General features: G+C 43.7%; 1 protein-coding gene across 1 annotated transcript in view; it reads left to right on the top strand.

Moving 5' to 3' along the window:
• The first annotated feature begins 3,140 nt into the window (after positions 1–3,140).
• Positions 3,141–17,921, top strand: part of SDHC (succinate dehydrogenase complex subunit C) — a 30,954-nt gene continuing 16,173 nt past the window's right edge. The window contains exons 1-3 of the mRNA XM_059145493.1: positions 3,141–3,237; positions 9,393–9,449; positions 11,009–11,110. Of these exons, the coding sequence (XP_059001476.1) occupies positions 3,218–3,237; positions 9,393–9,449; positions 11,009–11,110 (179 nt within the window). The 5' untranslated portion in view covers positions 3,141–3,217. The remainder of the gene's footprint in view (positions 3,238–9,392; positions 9,450–11,008; positions 11,111–17,921) is intronic.

Raw genomic sequence — 17,921 nt, 5'->3', positions numbered from 1 at the left:
CATAGGAAACAAGTCTGTCCAGGAGAGTTGAAACGAATTGGTGAAGGGCATTAAGTGGCAGACAAAAGAGAGTGGGTTTAATTGGTACATCATAATGTTATAGGATTTTTGCTCCCTTAGTGTCCATGGTTCTTGGTCAGACCACTTCAAAGAACAAAGAGGTAGACCAGAAGAAGAGTGGTGGGCAGCAAAGCAAAATTTATTGAGCAAGAGCATAAAGCTCCCAGGCTGGGGGCTGAGAGGGTTGCCCTCAGAGTTTCTGAGTTTAGGGGTTTTTATCAGCTCTTTTGTGGAATGATCTTAAGCAATCCAGGCCTGTTAAGTCATGCCAATCAGGGCTTTGGTCACGTTATTTCTCTACCTATTAGGTTAATGTCTCTGTGCTGATGGTCTTTTTTTTGCTGACATCTGGGGGGCTTATGTCTTAATTGTCCCTTGCTCATGCTATTGGCAAATGCTTTGTGGTTAATTGCCTTAGTTTAGGACATTTTTGCAGAAGTCATTTCTGCAAAGGCAGCAAAGCAGAATGTCAGTGTGGTTCTGTCTAATCTGAAAAACAGGGTGTTCTGTTTTATCTTAGCTGTCCTGACTCCCATATTTTCTTGTTGGGGACCCCGGCCCTGCCTACCTACCTGGTCCAACTAACTCTTAACAATAAGAATTTCCCGAAGGTTTTGGAGTGATATATGGGGTTAGGGATGGGAGTGTTTACATAGTCAGAGCTGAGTTTTAAAACACACCCCACCAAAAAAAAAATCATTCAGACCAAAGCTCTCCTGAGTGTTGCCTCCCCTTTGAAATGTTCTCCCTTCTTTCTTTCCCTTTCTTTCTCTGACCTCCTCCTGCTTATTTTTAAGATTAACCCAGGTGGGCACGCCTGGGTGGCTCAGTGGGTTAAAGCCTCTGCCTTTGGCTCAGGTCATGATCTCAAGGAGCTTGCTTCCTCCTCTCTCTGCCTGCCTCTCCGCCTACTTGTGATCTCTGTCAAATAAATAAATAAAATCTTTATTATTATTTTTTTAAGATTTTATTTATTTATTTGAGAGAGAGACAGGGAGAGAGAGCATGAGCGAGGAGAAGGGCAGAGAGAGAAGCAGACTCCCCGTGGAGCTGGGAGCCCGATGCGGGACTTGATGTGGGACTCGATCTCGGGACTCCGAGATCATGACCTGAGCTGAAGGCAGTTGTCCAACCAACTGAGCCACCCAGGCGTCCCAATAAAATCTTTAAAAAAAAAAAAAAAAAAAAAAAAAGATTAGCCCGGGTGATAAGGGGCTTGACTTAATGTCTTGTTTGAATTTCAATGTGACTAATTTCCATCAATTATGGGCCCTACAGGTTAATTTGAGGAGGGAGGCCGCTGTTGTTCCTGAAGTGGAATCACTGCAGGTTGACCTAGAAAGCCACAGTCTCCTGGTACCTACCTGTCATCTCCTTACACAGGAGATGGTGGGTTCTGTGAATACTATTGGGTTTGGATTGTGGAACTCTAAGTACAGGACTTGATGATAAACTCCACAGGGAAAATCATCAGTGAATGTTCAGGGCATGTTGTAGTCAATTATACCTTCCTAACCGCACCTCCCAGTGGCAAATAATCACTTTTTGCTTTGACCCCCTCACCCTTTTTACCCATAGTTCTTTCATGGGATTGTTACTTTCTTTTTTGTATTTATTTACTTACTGATCCTGATAAGACTATAAACTTCTTGAGGAAAATTACATGTTTGTATCATTGAATCCCCTAAAGCCCTTTCATATACTCGGGCAAAAAGTTAATACATATTAAGTGAAATTATTCAAAGAGCTAAGTGAAAGAGGCATGCATTGGATTTGTTAATGTGAAGAGCCAGAAGGCCGAAGTAGGATCAATGACTGGAAGTTTAACACCAGAAAACTGCATTTTATTTTATTTTATTATTTTTGAAGATTTTATTTGTAAATAGTCTCTACACCCAACCTGGGCCTTGAACTCCCAATGCTAAGATCGAGAGTCACATGCTCCACCTACAGAGCCAGCCACATACCCCCAGAAAACTCTACTTTAATTTAGCAACTTTCTAATGATTAAACTGTTCACTATATGAAACTTGAGTTTTGAGGTAACCATTACCGAATGCGTTCGAGCAGAGTCCTGAAGACCAGTGGCCCTAAGTGTTGAAGAAGAGATTTCTGCACTGGATAAAAAATCAGGCCCAAGAGCCTCTAAGGTCTCTCCCAGCCCAGAAGTCTATAAAAGTGCTTTCTTTGTCAAGTATTATAGAAATGCAAAATGGTATTTTCATTTGGTGAAGAAATAAGTGAATTTGTGCTATTTAAATCCTGAAAGAAGTGCGGGAGGGCTAAATATAAATGAGATCCGAATATTAATGTAGCTGAAGTCTTAGTAGGAGTTGCGCGTCGCTCCTTCACTCCCACCCCCCCGCAAAACGAGACTCAAGAACTTATTCACTTTTCTATTCTTCTCACTCCCCTTTTCTTCCTTAAGTCACAAGTGTTCTGCAATTGATCACTGTGCTTGGGTTCCTCAAAACTGCACGCGCGCGCGCACACACACACACACACGCGTGTGCGTGTGTTTAAAAATCAAAAGCGAGCTTCTCCCCCACCCCGGGTTCCTCTAGCTGTGGGTGTCACCCACATAGCCTTGAAACAAGGAACAAGAGAGCGCTGTGTTTGGCTCGTGGGCGTCCGGCCCAGGCGGGAGCTCAAGCGCAGGAACTGCGGGGCACAAAGCTAACGCAGGTGGATAGAGGCGGCTCCCTTGTCTGGGGATGGCGGTCTGCGTCGTCTCGCGCTGCTTCCTCAGCTTGGGTCTCAACTTGTGTATCCCTCCCTGCCCTGGCCAAGCCTCCCATTAGAACGGGATGGAGCCCGTTTCCGTGGGTGCCTTGCGGCCCTATCTGGGAAGCAGGTGGAGCGAACTAGACGGAGGAGTCCCTGGTGAAGAATCAGGACAAGTCAGATGTTCCACAAAATGAATTCTGTTCGCAGGTAAAACGCATACTGCAGAGTCCGAGTCCGCTCCGTTTCTGCAGAAGCCCTGGCAAGTCCTTCTGGAAGACAACGGAGGGGAACGGGAAAAAGGAGACAGAACAAAACTGCGTACAGGGGCGCCCCCAACCTTTATAAAGAGCTCGTGCTGTCACGTGACAGAGACCCCGCCCTAAGGCGGCGGGGGCGTTCAACGTCACTTCCGTCCAGGCCGGAACTCAAGATGGCTGCGCTCTTGTTGAGGTGACTTTAGCCTGGGGCTGGGAGTCGTTGTCCGCGGCCCTCGGGAGGCCGGCGCTGTCCCTCACGTCTTGCTGACGGGTGTTTGCCCCGTGCCTGGGCAGGGAAAGGGCCCACGGGTGTGCGTGCCACGCGCTGTGGAATCCTAGGGCCCCTTCCCTCCCCCCAGCCGCTCCGGTATTCGGGGTCACCGGCCCGTTATCTCGCCCCTACTGCCTACCGACAGGTCGCGCGGCTGTCGCCCCTTCCACTTCCCCCCAAGCTCCAGTACTTTTTCCCCAGGTGGCGCTGGGCCGCTCCCAGAGCCAAGCTCCGAGGCCGTCAAGTTATGATTTGGAGGTCAGCGGATCATCCGCTAGGACTCCGACGTCTTACTCAGGAATTGGGCCTCGGGGACAGGGATCGTGGTGTGCTCTGTCTTTGCTTATACCTGCCGCAAACGCCAGTGCTGGCTGTGAGCGGGCACAGTCCGAGTCCCTCACGGGCCCCTGGCGGAGGGGATAGGAGGCCTAGAGCCTTACGGCGCTGGCGATTAGCAACAGCGCCGGTAGCGGTCGCTCCGCCGCCCCACAGCAGCCCGGCTAATTCAGTTGTAATTTCTCTTTGCGTTTGGGGTGAGAAGGGAGGGGGAGTGGATGTCTCAGTTTTTCCATACGAGGTCATTCACTGTCCGGAGTACTCTAGATTTCCTTCCATTCTGAGCTGTCCTCTTTCTAGGTTTCATTCTCTACTCGGAGCCCTTATAGACGCAGCAACTTCAGTGACTTTAGACCCTCTTGGTACAAAGGCCAGCACAGTTTCGTGCCAGGCCTATTTTTGGAAACTGTTGCTGTGGAAAGTTAGTTTTAATGTTGTTGAGATTTAATTCCTGATTTCCCCAAATGTCTTCTCATTTCTTTTTCCACTAGAGTCACCCAGTATAAAAATAGAGGGACTTTGTGGGTGCCTGGGTGGCTCAGTGGGTTAAGCCGCTGCCTTCGGCTCAGGTCATGATCTCAGGGTCCTGGGATCGAGTCCCGCATCGGGCTCTCTGCTCAGCAGGGAGCCTGCTTCCCTCTCTCTCTCTCTGGCTGCCTCTCTGTCTACTTGTGATTTCTCTCTGTCAAATTAATAAATAAAATCTTAAAAAAAAAAAAAATAGAGGGACTTTGTTTAGTTTTTCTCTGTGACAAAATGATTCCTCTTGCAGTGGAGATCAGGAATGGGTTACTTTAATCCATCATTTTCCTCCCTGTCTCTTATTTCCAAATGTATCTCCCCCCCCCCCCTTAAGGTATGCCAGGGCCAGTCATGCCAGACCTGCATTCTTTATTCCAGGTAGTTTTGCCATAATTGACTGATTTTGAATTCTTTGGTATATTTTGGTAGATGTCAGGGACTTTTGGTAGAATTAACATTTGGCTGGCTGTGATCATATTGGTTCTAAACAGACTTTCAGGATAATTTAGAAGCTGACAGTTATCGTACTCATTAAGCATACACTTTTTGAGATGTGTAGGATGGTCACCACTAGCATTGAATCCTAGATTCAATGAAAGATTTCAATGAAAGAGAAGAAATAGACTTCTCTTTCATTAGTAGTAACCTGAAGTTCATGGGAAGGGCACCTCTCTTCTTTTCTCACAAGGGCTTTCTTAAGAGGGGACATAGGGAATTAAATTTTTTTTTAAGATGTATTTTATTTATTTTAGAAACAGAGAACATGTTTGCAGAGGGGAGAGAATCTCAAGCAGACTCCCTGCTGAGCAGAGAGTGGGTTGAGGTCCCAGGGCTCAGTCTCACGACTCTGAGATCATGACCTGTGCTGAATTCAAGAGTTGGGCGCCCAAGCCATTGAGCCACCCAGGTGCCCCCCAAGTTTTTTTTTTTTTTTTTCTGATGGATGTTGTGAGTCAAGTTGCATTTCACTACAGGGATTTGGAACTGTTCATAATGTGCTGATTTAGCCTCAGAGGAACATACCTTCTAAGCAATTATAGGAGCTGGTTTCTAGTTCTGGTATTGTCACGAATTCCATTATTTTGGACAAGTCAACGTCACCGGTTCCATGATTGTGGTTTCCTCATTGTGAATGAAAATAGCAATAACTTGGGCCCATTTAAAAAGAAGTATTGGTTAAACATTTTTAATGTTTGGCTAACTAAAAATTATTAGTGCTCAGAGTACTGTATATCATGACTTTTGAATAGTGCTCTATATTTTGTATATTCCCCAAACAGTTCGCAGACTAGCCAGGAATAAATAACCTGCTGAGTAATGCACGCTCTGTTGGCACTCAGTCCAGAAGTGCCTTGCCAAAGCCAAGATGGAAATTCAGAACTAAGCTAAGAACAGCTAGGCTTCTAATAAAGTTCATGGTGCTTAAGCACAAAGTCACCAAGAGTCATTAACTATCTGCACATCATATTAAGTGCTACTTGTGAAACACCTCTAAAAATAAGGTTTAACTTTACATATATAAGACTGCTTTTTAAAATAAGCATATTCATTTACAAAACCATTTTTTTTGAGCCTCTCTTATGTGTCAGACATTATTACAGGTGTTCTGGACACAAAGCATTCCAGTCCTATCCTGGAAGAGCTCAGGCTAGCAGAGGAGAAAATAGATTAATTATTAAACAGCATAATCTGTGTTGATACAGAGATAAAAAGTGGTGTAGAAGCAAGGCCCAAGCAAGGCTGAAGAAACTGAAGTCGCCATCCAGGAGTTGTTGGGTTTTGAAGGATGATTTTGTCAGAGTGTGAGCGAGGTTCCCCTGAAAGAACAGCACGAGCAGAAGCATGTGGTCCTACGATGGCTTGCTCTTTCTTGGTGTATGTGTATAATACTCTGTGTGGTAGACGTATGAGGGGCTGAAGGGAATTTGTGGGAGAATGGGTCTAGACCTTGAACTGCAAGCAGCGGGGAACTGTTAAAAGTCTTTGGGGCAGAAGAGCAATGACATCAGCTTTATTCTTCAGGAAGTTAGCTTCGGTAATATTGAATGATAGGGAAGAGAGGGATGCTAGGGAAAGAGTCCAAGAGCTCCTTTTATAGTCCTCTTTGTGAGAAATGAAAAGAATAAGGACTAAGACAACGGACTGAAGTTTCTTGGACAGTCCTGATAGGATTGGGTGACGCCTCGCATATGTATGGGGGGGTGAGAGGAAAGAAGAAATCAGGCTGTAGCTTGGGAGTAGGTTGAGTGCTAATAGCCATTAATGAGAACTTTTTAAAGATTTTATTTATTAATTTGATAGACAGTGAGAGAGGGAATGCAAGCAGGGGGAATGGGAGAGAGAGAAGCAGGCTTCTGCTGAGCAGGGAGCCTGAGGCGGGGCTCAATCCCAGGACCCTGAGATCATGACCTGAGCTAAAAGGCAGACACTTGACGACTGAGCCACCCAGGTGCTCCTAATGAGAACTTTTGTGTACAGATGATTCCCCTTCATCCTGTCCTTCAAAGTTACAGATATTTTAGAGTTGCTCTTACCCCAGATATTTCTAAAACTTTTTGGCATACCATCAGATCAAGTCATATCGAGGTCATATAAGAGAAACTCATTATATTGTAGTCACCCTTGTTTTGCACCAAAAATGTTTTATTTAGTTTGATCCCATAGACTTGGCTTTGAATAACTTTTGTTTTTTTCCAAAAGTCAAATCCATTTTCAGCAGATGAATATTTTTATCACGACTGAGCATTTTAAAAAGAATGTGATGTTAATTCTAAAGACCTTGGCGAGACCAATGAAATATTAGTAATATATATATGGATGATATTGCAGTTTTGAGACTGCTTTTCTGTACATTTTCTTATGTAATCCTCCCAGTGACCAATCAGGTAGGTCCTGTGAGTCCCATTTCGTAAGTGAAAAAGCTGCAGCCCGGTGAGTCCATAAAGTCACACAACTTAGGCTAACCGGAACTCCAGTGTGACTCTTTTACTTTACTGTCCTTTCTGCCTCACTGTTGTTGCCCGAATCCAGAGAAGAGTTGCAGAAATGATTTGAGAGCAGTGGTTACATTTTGGGTAGACCTGTATAATGTATTTAAAAGGGAACAGTACTAACTAGAGTGATACATTCTGGCATATTAATTAAAAATAACGAACTGTCGGGGTGCCTGGGTGGCTCAGTGGGTTAAGCCTCTGCCTTCGGCCCAGGTCATGATCCCAGAGTCCTGGGATCGAGCCCCATATCCGGCTGTCTGCTGTGCAGGGAGCCTGCTTCCCTCCCTCTCTCTCTGCCTGCCTCTCTGCTTACTTGTGATCTCTGTCAAAATAAATAAAATCTTTAAAAAAAAAAATATCGTGCTGTTACCTTTTAGCTGTAACATATAAAGTTCAAGCTCTTAGTAGAACTTTCAGAGTTCCTGGTCTCACATGAAAGGCAAGGATAGATACCTACTTTTGTCATATTTTGGTTAAGGCTAGAAGTTTGTGCAACTGGGGTCTGTTAGGGCCTTGGGGAAAGCTTACATTGGCATTTGTCTGGGAAACAATAGCACTAGACAGAGTGCTGTAGATTCCAACCCACATCTGCAAACTCTTGCCGGGTAGCTGGGGGCCTGGACCCAGCCTGGTGCGAGGAATGCGTGCCCTGCAACTCCAGGGCCACAATTACTTCAATTGATGGAAGACATTTGTTCCCACTTCTTTCTGGGAGCCTTGGGGGCACAATGTCAGTATTCACCTCCTGCCGCCAAAGCTGGAAAGATGGAGGAGCTGAAGGAAGTGTTGATTGGATTATTTTGCCTTCAGGCAGTGGCCCCTTCTCCTGTCCTGTGTAGAGCAGAGGGATTTTGAACTGTTCATGCATCTAGTATCAGCATATCAGTGGTGTGAGGGACACCATGAGCTTTTTTTTTTAGAAGATCATTGGATCTCAAGGAGATTTTATATCCTCACAGTGCCTTACATATAATAGATATACCATAAACTTTTGTAGAATCAATGTGTTTTTAATTCTAGTCCCAGAAATTCACTTTCTTAAATACTTTTGGAAAGATTTGATATAATGTTGAATAAAGGGGTGTAGTGGTCCTGCTTTTCATAATACTGTGTGAACTCTGGGTCAGGTAAATTCACTTTCCGTAGAATGCCTGGGCACATCTTCATTTTAGACTTGAAAAGCAGTTTTTGTACTGATGTATACCTTTTCAAAAATCATAACTTTTTGGTAGGAAACTTGTGTACCCTCTTCACATAACTCTTAACTATTCAGGGAAATCTTTGCATTTCCATGCTTTTTTGACTTGAAGTTCAGCCACCTTGTCTGGAACTTGATGGTAGTTCCTAAAATGATAGCTTAATAGTTAGGCCCCTCCTCCCACACACCCCGGATTCTTCAACCTTCTTAATTCATCCATTTGCAGCAGTTAACTAAGGTATATCCTTACCCTGATTCTTGTTCTTATTTACTTCTGTCCTTTACTCATCACCTCCTTTAAGACCTAACTTGAGGGACGCCTGGGTGGCTCAGTTGGTTAAGCAGCTGCCTTCGGCTCAGGTCATGATCCCAGCATCCTGGGATCGAGTCCCACATCGGGCTCCTTGCTCGGCAGGGAGCCTGCTTCTCCCTCTGCTTCTGCCTGCCATTCTGCCTGCCTGTGCTCACTCTCTCCCCCTCTCTCTCTCTGATAAATAAAAAAAATCTTTAAAAAAAAAAAAAAAAAGACCTAACTTGAAATGTTGAACGTTACTAACTCTGATTATTCTTTTATTTTGTATTATTCATGTTCAGCTAAAACTTTGTTTTGCATTTCTAGGTTATGTACGTGATTATTCCCCGGTTATTTGGAAGGCAGCTATGCTCACCACTATACCACCAACGCTTCCCCGGTTATTGGAAGTGGTAGCTTTCCAACTAAAAAATTTCTCAAAGACATTGATACTGTCCTTGTTTTCATCTTACTAATTTTCCCCTCTAATCCTAAATCTAATACGGCACAAAAATAGAGAAGTTGATAAACTGACGTTGATCTCTAAATGTGTGTTGACTCTTTATTCTCTCTTGAAAAAAAAAAAAAGAAAAAGGTTTTTATTTTTAAGTAATCTCTACATCCAACATGGGGCTCGGGGGATACAACCCTGAGAGTCAGGGTTGCAGACTCCAGCCACTGAGCCAGCCAGGCGCTCCCCCCACCGCCACTGACTCTTTATTCTCTTATCTTGCAGAAATGTTGGCCGTCATTGCCTCCGTGCCCACCTTAGTCCTCGGCTCTGCACCAGAAAGTAAGTTCCTAAATTTGTGGAGGTTATTATGACTTAACGTTTTTCCCCTCAGGGAACAGCAGTGGGGTGTTGGTTTAGATTTTCGGGGTACATATGAAAGAAGGAAGTTCCAGATGGTTAGCTGAAAATTTAGTGATTGTGGTCACTATTTTTCTCATCTTGGTAGCAGAAGGAAGGATAAGAATATTAAACTTTAAATTTGGGAAATGTTTTATACGTTCAGAAAAGTTGAAGAGTAGCGCAGTGGAGTTCTAGATACATTTCACTTAGATTCATCAGTTGTTAACATTCCGCTGTGTTTACTTAGAGTTTTATGTATTTTAGGTTGTGTCTATGAAATTGTAATTTTTGTTGGTCAAAGCTGGTCTAAGATTGACAATTTAGTGTGGTCCAGACTGATGTGTATTTAATTATTGTTAGTATTTTCTCTGAATTCTTGGAGATTAAGTTGCCAACACTGTGACGCTTTGCTTCTAAATACTTCTTCTGAGAATAAGAACATTATCTTATATATAACAGTATAATTATACAAACACAATTATTGAATTCAGGAAATTTAACATTGATGTACTCTTACCCAGCATGCAGTTAGTTTTCAGATTTTCCATTTGTCCCAAATAATGTACTTTATAGAAATACAGTCTTCTGTTCCCCATCCAGGAGCTGATCAGGCTCACACATTCTATTTACTTGTCATATTCCTTAGCATCCTTTAATCTGGAATCGCTTCTTAGCCTTCCTTGGCCTTTTGTGGCACATTTTTTGAAGAATACAGGCCAGTTATTTTGTAGAATGTTTCTCAAATTGGGTTTGTCTGGCCGTTTCCTATAATTTAGAGTCAAGTTACCCGTTTTCGGCAGGAGTCATACTTAAGTGGTGTGTACTGCCTGTTACATTCACATCGGGGGCATGTGATCATGTGAATAAGGGAATGTCTGCTAGGTATTTTTCCACTATGAAGTTACTGTTTTTTTCTTTCTTTAGTGCAATCTATGGGTAGGTTATATTTTCTTGAGGGGAATGGAATCATGTTTAATATGGGTACGTAATAAATTAAATTGTTGAACACAGCCATCCAACACTTGGCTTCAACCCAACCCAGTGACAAGGGAAACCGAGAAACTGTTCGGAGGTACCGAGCTGATCCAGTTCTTGATTTTTGAGAACCTGAAAGGTGTCTGGACAAAACAGATAAGAGCAGGTGGTTATGTATGAGACAACACCCGTGGCCTGGGGGAAGGGTGATTCATTTATGTAAATGTTTTTAAAATATTGTCCTCGCTCTGCTGTACAATGCAAAGGAAGTTGAGCTTCTTTTGCTTGACCTATGTGTTGTGTGTTGGGGGTTTGGGAAGAGGAGTTCTCCCCTGATATGACCTCCCTGGGTGATTGAGGTGATTACTGAGTCAGACTTGGCATAGCGATGGGGAGTGGATGAACATGTTTTCCTTCTGCAGTGGGTTCATCCAGCCCAGCTTAGAGCTTAGCTTTTTTGATTTAACTTTTTGTTAAGCCAAGTTTACTTTTAATCATTTTAAAACCTTCTGGTTTTATTTTAGTGCTGTTCCTTTGGGAACCACAGCCAAGGAAGAGATGGAGAGGTTCTGGAATAAGAACACCGACTTAAACCGTCCTCTGTCTCCCCATATCACCATCTACAGGTAAGGCCTCTGGAACCAGGGAGTCGAGAAGTAATGGGTGAAGGTTCTGGAGGTTGGGCCAGTATTTCCCTCAGGCCTTTTATATAAGAAAAAGACTGTTTTCTGTCTTCTGGCCTTAGAGGGTATTTTATCCTGTAGAATTACCATTTGGAAAACGCTGGTGGGTCAAAATGTAATATCCATTAATTGAAAAACATTATTGTGAAACAGTTTCAAATTTACATAAATGTTACAAAAACAGTACACCGAATTCCTGTAGAGCTGTATGCGCAGTCCCAATTCATTAACATGCCCAGATGATTTAAGTTCAAGTGCAAGATGATGTTCCATCAGTCCTGTAATGCTGTAACAAGTTAGCACAAACTTTGTGGCTTAAAACAACACACTTGCTGCCTTACAGTTCCATAGGTCAGAAGGCTGACACAGGTCTCACTGGGTTAAAATTAAGGTGTTGGTAGGGCTGCATTCCCTTCTGGAGGCTCACAGGAAGAATCTGTGTCCTTGTGTGGTTTGTAGAGGCTGCCGTGAGTTCCTTGGCTTGTGGCCTCCTCCCTCCTCTTCAAAACCAGTGATGATGGGTGACGTTCTTCTTCCTCCCACCACTTTGACCCTGCTTCCTTTGTCACATTTCTTCTCCATTCCCTCCTTCTGCCAGCTTCTCCCCCTTTTAAGGACCTTTGTGATTATGTTGGGACCATCCAGGTAATCCCTAATCCCGGATAGTCTCCTTAGCTTAAGGTGAGTTTATTAACAAATTTAGCTTCATCTGCAACTTTAAATTCCCCTTTGCCATTTAAGGTAAAATACAGGTTCCAGGGCCTAGAATGTGGCCATCTTTAGGGAGGTTGTTACTCTGCCTATCACAGACCCTTAATCCTTGAGTACATGTTTCTTAAATTCAAGGACACTGTAGGGTGGCTTGGTCGATTAAACATCCGATACTAGATCGGGTCCTGATCTCAGGGTGGGGAGATTGATGTCAGCCACAGGATTCCCTCACCCTCTCCCTCTGCCTCTTCCCGCCCCCACCCCTCTCTAAAAAAAAAAAAAAATGCAGGGACACTCATAGTACAACCATCACAATCAGAAAATTAACTTTGACCCAGTGTCACCATCCCATTCAGATATTGTCAGTTGTCCTAGTAATGTCCTCTATAGGTCCAGGATCCAGCCTAGGATCGTGTGTTGCATTTAGTTGTCTCTTTAACTCTTAATCTCCTTCAAGTGTGGAACAGTTTTTTAGTCTTTCCCTATCTTTCATGACATTAACATTTTTAAGTGTTCCCGTTCACATTTTCCTGGTGTTTTCCTGTGATTTGTGAATTTTTGGCAGGAGTAGCTCTGAAGTGATGTTGTGGTCTCAGTGCATAGGAGTGCGGGGGTGGGGATGGGGGCTATGCGTGATGATTGATCCATTACTGGTGATGTTGACATTTATCTAGTTACAGTGTGTCTGCTTAGGTTTCTCCATGTATAAAGTTAGTGAGTACAGATACTGTGTTTATAATTGTTAATTATTTTGTGGTGAGACTTCCTTCTATTGATGATACTTACCGTCAGCATTTATTAGTTATTACTAGGAATCGGTTATTACTCCGGTAGTTGCCAGATTGTACTTTTTCTAATTCCACCATACCCAGTAGATTTCTTTACAAGTAAATTAATAAATAAGTAGGCTAAAGCTTGCTTTCTTTATCAGTACAGATTTAAGGGTTCCTAAAAGGAAAAACTCATGTCTCCTCTACTCTCAGGACACCAACTAAAGGAAAAACAGCACTGTTTCCTCTCTGCTTTCAGCACTTCAGACATCAAATGTGTGGAGGTTTTTCCCACACCAGCCAGTTTCCCAACTCCCTGGATACCAGTTAGAGTAATTCATTTATGACATATACTATCTGGAGTTAGTGCAGACTCCACAGGTCAGGGGCTCAGTCCCACAAGACTGTCCCCCACTCCAGATGCCAGTTTGCAATCCTGTGCTTTTGACTGACCAACTATAAATCACGGGTTCTTTCTACCCCCTCCTCACATCATATGAGTAGATCAGTAATTTGCTAGAGTTGCTTACAGAACTTGGAAACATTTACTTATGTTCACTAGTTACATTACAAGGGCTAGTTCCATTAGTTCCATTACAGCTGGTACAAATCAACAGCCAGGTACCCTTGTAGGTGCCTCTGTGTCAGGAACAGTTCCCAGCACCACAGCTTCTGTCCCCGTGGAGTTGGGATACACCACACTCTTGACATGTGGATATCCTTAGCAACCTGGAAACTCAGACTTCTTCACTTTTGGGATTTTTATGGTAGGCAGGACCAGATATTAACTTAATCTCTAGCCCCTTTTGCCTCCCTGGAAAAAGAAGGGGTGGGCCTAAAAGCTGTAATCATGTCTCAGTCTTTCCGGTAACCAGCCTCCATCCCGAGTCACCTCATTAAAACAAAAGACACTCTTACCACCCAGGAAATTCCAAGGGATTTAGGAGCTGTGTGTCAGGAATCAGGGTCAAAGACCAAATCTGAGGACAAAAGCTGTTCCAGCACTCCTCCTGTCACTCCGGACATTATAAGGGTTTTAGGAGCTCAGTGTCAGGAACCAGGAATGGAGACCGTGTATATACGTGTTTCTTATTATTTCACAGTTCCTGTTTTGCCCAAAGGGTTCCATTGTTACTCTCTTTTGTTTTGGCGTCCAAACTGTCCCACATTCAGCCAGCGGGGGCTCTTCAGGATGGTTCCTGTGCAGTCAAGATCTGGGTGCTAGATGTGCTCATTGCTACCAGGCTTTCGTGGTTTCTAGGCCTTCTCAGTAGGGAGAGCTGGGATGTATGTGTGCGCAGACCCAGAGGCACAGGGATGTGTGAGTGTACACATGGACTCAGGTACATCTGGTGTCCTTGGAAGTAACTTGGATTGCTGCTGTGCTGGTGTTGGAGAAAATCCCCTCTCGAGCTGCTCCTCGAGCTCCACTGCCCCCCTCTTGGGTTTTTGCTAGGGAGGCTGGCCATTTTTTAACCACCTCCACAAATACCACAACCCTTCAGATTTTTTCCAAGCCAGATTCCAGAAATAATTCTGATTGCAGAAATTGGACATTGTACTAAAACAGAAGGAGCCTAATAAGTGATCTTAATCCTTGTAACTTTATGGTAAAGCTTTTTTTAAGAGAAAAGATTTGGGGGGGAGGATTATAATGGGAAGAACTTATATTATTCTAAATTTATATTTAAAGCCATGGCCTGGGGGGAAGTGGGTGGCTCAGTCGGCTAAGTCTCTTCCTTCAGTTCAGGTCATGATCCCAGGGTCCTGGGATCGAGCCCCATGTCGGGCTCCTGAGCAGGGAGCCTGCTTCTCCCTCTCTCTCTGCCCTCCCCCTGCTTGTGTGCTCGCTTGCACGCTCTTTCTCTCTCAAATAACTAAACAAAATCTTCAAAAAAAAAAGCAAACCTTTATTTTAAAATTTAATTACATCATCAACCACATTGGTTTTCAGAGTGCTCCTTGGGGCTTTGGATATTCTACTAAGCTTCGTGAATAGTTGCTGGAGGCTGGCCAACATGCACATGAAACTGTAGGCCCTGGGCCCCAGGGTAGCCAAAGCAATTTTACTTTGATCTGTTTTACATTTTGCGTTTTTGCATTTCAACAAAGGTGCTGTTCACACACACACACAAAGTTAGAAGTCACCTTTGTACCTAATGAGTGAATATCTTCTGCAGTATTTTCATGTGGTTCTCTGCCTATGCTTGTATACCTCTAATATACAAGGAACTCACTACCCGCCTTTTCCAGTTTGGGAACTTCTCTAATTATCAGAAAGACCCTTCTTTCATTGAAGGTGCTGCAACGTACATCTTCTATCCAATGGCTCTGGTTTGACCTTGAATCATACAAAATAAATCTAAGCACACTGTTTATTGATTTTGAATATCTTTTCATATGCTTATTGGCTACATGCATATCTTCTTTGGAGAAAGGAGTATTTAAATCCCATGTTCATTTTTTAATTGGGTTGTCTTTTTAAAAAATGTTTTGTTGTGGTAAAACATGCATAGTATAAAACTTGCCATTTTAACCATTTTTAAGTGCACCATTCAGTGGCATTAAACCTAGTCACCTTGTACAAACCATCACCACTCTCCATCTCCAGAATCCTTTTATATTCTTGAACTGGAACTCTGTACTCACTGAACAGTAATTCCCATTCTCCTCTGACCCCAACCCCAGCCTCTAACCATTCGATTTTCTCTCTCTATAAATCTGACTCCTCTTCATGCCTCATAAAATGGAATCATACAATGCCCGTCCTTTTGTGCCCGGCTTATTGCACTTGGCACAGAGTCTTCAAGGTTCATCCATATTGTAGACTGTGTCAGAAGTCCACTCCTTTCTGAGGCTAAGTAAATCCTCTCTTCTCTGTGTCGCTACGGTCTGGTTACCCGTTCATCCTCGCGGGGCCATTGTGTTGTTCCCACCTCTCGGCTCTTGGGAATAGCGCTGCGGTGAGTATCTGTGTGCGAGTACCTCTGAGTCTCTGATTTCAGAGAACCGGAACCGAATTGCTGGATCACATGGTAATTCTTTATTTAATTTTTTCAGGAGCCCGCTCTACTGTTTTCCACAGGAGCTGTGCTGTTTCATGTTCCCATCAGCAGTGCGCAAGCGTTCCACTTTCTCTACCTCCTTATCAACACTTGTTTTTTATTGTTTTTAATAACAGCCATCCTAAGGGTGTGAAGGGGTATTGCATTCTAATTTTGATTGTCATCTCCCTAATGATCAGTGATGCTGAGTATCTTTTCATATACTGGCTGGCCATTTGTATATCTTCCTTGGAGAAATGCTTTTTACTTTGTCAGTGGTATTTTTTTTTTTAAAGATTTTATTTATTTATTTGACACACAGAGATCACAAGTAGGCAGAGAGGCAGACAGAGAGAGGGGGAAGCAGGCTCCCTGCTGAGCAGAGAGCCCAATGTGGGGCTCCATCCCAGGACCTTGAGATCACGACCTAAGCTGAAGTCAGAGGGTTTAACCCACTGAGCCACCCAGTGCCCCTCTAGGTTTTCCTTGATTAACATTCTACTAACAATCAAAAAAGGAAATACATTTTTTTAAAGCATCCTAGTTTGTTTGCTTTTTTAAATACTTTTTTTTTTTAAGCATCCTAGTTTGTTTGTTTTTTTAAAGTGTTTATTTATTTATTTGACAGAGATCACAGAGAGGCAGGCAGAGAAAGGATGCGGAGCAGGCTCCCCATTGAGCCGAGAGCACAATGCGGGGTCACTGTGGGGCTCAATCCCAGGACCCTGGGATCATGACCTGAGCCGAAGGCAGACGCTTAACACACTGAGCCACCCAGGCGCCTCAAAATTAATACATTTCAAATCATTTATTGGTTGATTGCTCCCAGTGTGCTTGATAATCTTTTAGGAGTTGGAAATATGAAGATGAGTAAGATCTTACCTGAATTCAAAGGGATCTCATTGTGTCCTGAGAAAAACTTTTCCTGAAGGAAAATTTTAGTGGCTCTTAGTGATTCTCTTTTCTATAAGTGAATTAAAACAATCTTGATTTCCTGTACTAGACTCTTAACTTACGTTCTACCAGGAAATAGTGGGAACGATCTGCCTTTGCTCTGTGATGTCTAGGCCTCAGCTATAAAACAAAGGCTGGGGGCGCCTGGGTGGCTCAGTCGTTAAGCGACTGCCTTTGGCTCAGGTCATAATCCCGGGGTCCTGGGATCAAGCCCCGCATCGGGCTCCCTGCTTGGTGGGAGGCCTGCTTCTCCCTCTCGCACTCCCTGGGCTTGCGTTCTCTCCCTCACTGTGTCTCTCTCTCTGTCAAATAAATAAATAAAAATCTTTAAAAAATAAAGCCCACCAAGGCTGGGGCTGAATTAATCTGGAGATCTGTTTGCTCACATAACTTGGGTTCATTCTGGCTGTTAGGGGGGTCATCCTTGAATTCCCGCCTGAGTCTTCCCACCTGAGCCCTCCGCAGGGGGCTGCTGGGGCTTCCTCGCTTCCTCACAGCCCGAGAGGGTGTGATTTGGAAGTCACGCGGTGTCACTTCTGCTACATTCTCTTTCTTGAAGCCATCAATCCTGACGTTCTGCCCAGGGTCAGGGGGCTCAGCACTTAACATGCCTGCTAAGGAGTGACAAGACTCTAGAAGGCCATGCGGGACCGGATCTGGTACTGTGGTTGTTCAGGAAATAAAATCTCCTTTACCTCCTCAGCACCTAGCCGACCCAGGCTGTGGCTGTAACCATTTTTTGAAAATTAGGGTCACGTTTGACTCAAGCAGTTTCTCGTCTCACCCCCACTTTTCTGCTTTGGTATTTCTGAATATCCAGAGCTCTGCGCACGCGTCATCTGGTAGACCTTCCAGTCATGGGATTTCATTCGCTGGCCATGAGCCCTAAGTCCATTTGGAATGCTACGCGTGTCTTACAATTTCCCCACCTCTGTTTTTTTCAGTTCTCTCAAATCAATATTTGTTCTGTCTTTTTCAGTCTGATAATCATTCTCTTTGACAAATAAAATAGTTGAGCAATCTGCTTTGTACTCTGTCATCTATTAACATAAAATCGTCCATCCCGGTTAGGAGGCTTGCTTTCCCTGAATACAATGTTAAAAGCCCCTTTTTGTTGTCCTTGACATTTCTGCAAGCCTCAGCTCATTCTGGGTTTTAGTCTCCTGATTCATCTAACCAAATTCTGTCATTGTTCTCTGCTTGCCTTTTGTTATGTGGCTCTTCTTCCGCCTTTTAGATTTATCCTGTTAAGTCTGAGTTAAGCAGAGTGGTGTC

This window comes from Mustela lutreola, chromosome 14 (assembly GCF_030435805.1).
Source record: "Mustela lutreola isolate mMusLut2 chromosome 14, mMusLut2.pri, whole genome shotgun sequence".
Taxonomy (NCBI): Eukaryota; Metazoa; Chordata; class Mammalia; order Carnivora; family Mustelidae; genus Mustela; species Mustela lutreola.
The sequence above is the reverse complement of the archived record's forward strand: the minus strand, read 5'-3'. Positions and strand labels throughout refer to the sequence as shown.